The 3,030-nt window shown below is 43.8% G+C and overlaps 1 protein-coding gene across 1 annotated transcript; it reads right to left on the minus strand.

Annotated features, from left to right (window-relative positions):
• Nucleotides 1–90: 90 nt before the first annotated feature.
• On the minus strand, nt 91–3,024 carry LOC123176940 (uncharacterized). The gene is made up of 2 exons (XM_044590938.1): nt 629–3,024; nt 91–503 (listed from the first exon to the last, which is right to left on the minus strand). The coding sequence occupies exon 1, from the start codon at nt 2,551–2,553 to the stop codon at nt 1,417–1,419; it is 1,137 nt and encodes a 378-aa protein (XP_044446873.1). The 5' UTR covers nt 2,554–3,024; the 3' UTR covers nt 91–503; nt 629–1,416.
• Between the last annotated feature and the right edge of the window lie 6 nt (nt 3,025–3,030).

Here is a 3,030-nt window from a genome sequence, read left to right on the forward strand (position 1 = left end):
TGTTTTTTTCTTCAAAATCATCACAAACAAAGCAAGAGGCAGCAGAGGTCGATTGATGCATGTAGGCATAAACAACCAGCCGAGCTGCTTCTTGGTTCAGATAGTACATGGCAAACACACTCAAAGAAGTCACACTCGTGAGCAGCTAGCCATGTATATGCACGCAGGCACACATAGGCAGGCAGCAAATACAATTCCGCACACATAGCAACCAAGCACTCATCAAATCCACACACATCAGTGGTCGACGCTGCAACCGCAAACCACATATATACAAACGCATCGGCGAGGTCTGTGTATGCACTATGCAGGCACAACACAAACCCGTCCGTCTCTTATTTGACAGGCTCTCGCGCCTGAGGCATATATTGGCAACACAACACAAAATAGCAGTCCAAGCAAGAACACAATAGCAAACCAAACACAGGAGGAGGAGCTTCCCTCGTTGTCATTGGCAAGTTTGAACTCCAGAGCACTAACAGCAGCAGCGGTGCAGACTTCACCTAGGCAGCGGTGCAGAGACACCGAGATAGAAAATGGTTAATAACTGGATGCTTGGAGACAAGATAAGTAGCAAAACTAATACAAGATAAGTAGAAAGACTAATAGTTCACCTAGTAGTACGTACCTGAGGACGGAGACCCTGGGTAGTTTCTTCTTGTAGTAGCGCGAGTGGACGGGCGTAGGTGAAGTCTTGAAGTAGGTGTAGGTGGCATAGATTCTTGAAGTAGAGCAAGATGGCTGAACTTTCACTCCAAATCCAGCGTGTCATTAGGAGCTCCGACGCCCAGAAGGTCTCCAATTTCCAAATTTCATAGGTATTTGTGAAGGTACCGATATCCAATTTCAGGCACCTTTCCAGGCGGCACCACCTAAGGCTCCACTCATAGGTTGCAGGCAGAATAACACGTACTGAGACATCATGCACGTGCAAGGATTGCGCATAATCTTCTATCAGTCTGCCTAGTGCATTACCATTTTCTAGTTCTCTCTGCAAGTAGAAGCTCCCCTCGGAAATCTCTACATGTCGCTTGGAAATTTTAGTTTTAGTTTTTGGAAAGGCTAGCATTGGGGTCGGGGCAGCGCTAACCATGCCAAGTACGTCACTGTACCGGCCTGCTGGAATAAGTTGTGGGCCCTCTTGATCACTTGGGCCTATCTTATCCTTATTGGTTGATTCAAACTAGCCAACCCCATCATACGCAGGTGAGGAGGTGACGTGGATATAGAAATGAACAACTTGTTTATAAAGGGGCAGATTCATCAAGGAGCAAGCAAGCCTCACATCCACAATAACAGCATGCACCTGCAACCCAGAGGGTTTGTTTTTTCTGATGAATGGTCGAGGACACATGACTCCAGCTCGCGTGTCTATGCACATCAACTCCAGGTCAGGAACACTCTCGTGCAAAAAGGTTATTGCACGAAGGTGCTTGCATCCTTTAGAAACAGCCGCTTGAGCCTTGGGATTTGCACCACCATAGTCTTGAAGTCAAGTATCTTGATTGATGTTCCAGAGAGGTCCAATTCCACCAGGTTGGGTAGCCAACACAAGTACAAATTCCCCAACTGGGTGCAGCCTGCTAAGGAGATCTTGGATATTCTGACATCCTTATTATCTGTTCTGCTGGATGGAAGAAATTGTTTTGGAGGTAGCTCAACAGTTTGTGTCCATTGAGAAGCTGGCCCATATCCGTTAAAGCTAACCGATTCGAGAGAGGGAGGTAGCCCACCAATGCTTTCCAGTTCATCACAGCCATCAAGTACAAGCATCTGAAGGCTGCTAGCTTTTGATAGGCTTGTTGGAAGACTTTTCATGTCACTGTTCCCTGACAAATCAAGTATTTTCATACTTTTCTTATCTACGAAGTAGTTATCAACAGCCTCTGATATCACCCATTTACATGTTGGCTTGATTATCCGGAGCCTCTCGAGGTTAGGTAGCCGCCGCTGTAGGCAAGCTATGTACTGCCAACCCATTTCTCCCTCTATATTTAGTTCTCTGATGTTAGTCATGATGTCCATCTTTTCTGCACAAAAAATTCCATTCCAGTTTGTGTAACGTACGTCCAGAACCCATAGACTAGACAAACATAGCCACTCTGCATCATCCTCTCCTTCAGTTGCTTTCTCATCAGTGCAGTGGTCCAGTCCAAGGAATCTTAGTCCACAACACTTCAAGAAAGGAGGTGATGCAAAACTGAAGGCACAACAATAGAGAACTAGCACACCAAGCTTGCTGCAATGTTCAAACATGCCATTTGGTAATGTTTGTGGTTGGTCGGATCTTTCAAATGCCAAGAAGAAAGATGTTGTCATTGTAGGTATAGTTTGCATGCCATGTATTTTTGTATTCCTTGATTTGATTGAAATCCAACGGTATGTGCCTTCTTCATAGACATCACCATCTTTAATTACCAGAAAAGGTAGTTCTGGATGTCCCATGAACCTTTCAATGACCTTTTCAAGGAAATGAGCTTCACAATTCCAATTTATCTGTCGATGCAATGAGATAATGTTATCTCTTGCTATGTCCTCTTGTAATAATCCCATCACATATCCAATAGCTGGAACCGTGAGTAGCCCAATCAAGTTTACTGGTGATGTGGAAATTGTGTTTCAGAAATAATTCATAGAGGCAACAATTTTCGACCATTTTCTGGTTGAAATCTAGCATACATGGAATTCGAGCAACTATTGAAGCAGCTTCTTGATGCAGCAGTTCCCAGATCTGATATCTTTTTAATCTTTTGATATAGAAACAAGAATTAATGAAACCATGAGTATATCTTAGCTTGTTTACTACCTCATGATAGTCTTGACGCATGGTCAAGCTCCTATTGAAGGTCCATATCATCATATTGTGGCCAAATCTTGCAAATGGAGGGATGCCAAGGAGGCCTACGTCAATATATCCATCACTTCCATTAAGAAAAATCATCATAAATTTGATGTCCCTCAGGGTTTGATCAATCACTTTCCCAACACTGTCGACCTCATTCCTCGAGCTTTCATCAACTCTACTATAAT

This window comes from Triticum aestivum, unplaced genomic scaffold (genome assembly GCF_018294505.1).
Source record: "Triticum aestivum cultivar Chinese Spring unplaced genomic scaffold, IWGSC CS RefSeq v2.1 scaffold304226, whole genome shotgun sequence".
Lineage (NCBI taxonomy): Eukaryota > Viridiplantae > Streptophyta > Magnoliopsida > Poales > Poaceae > Triticum > Triticum aestivum.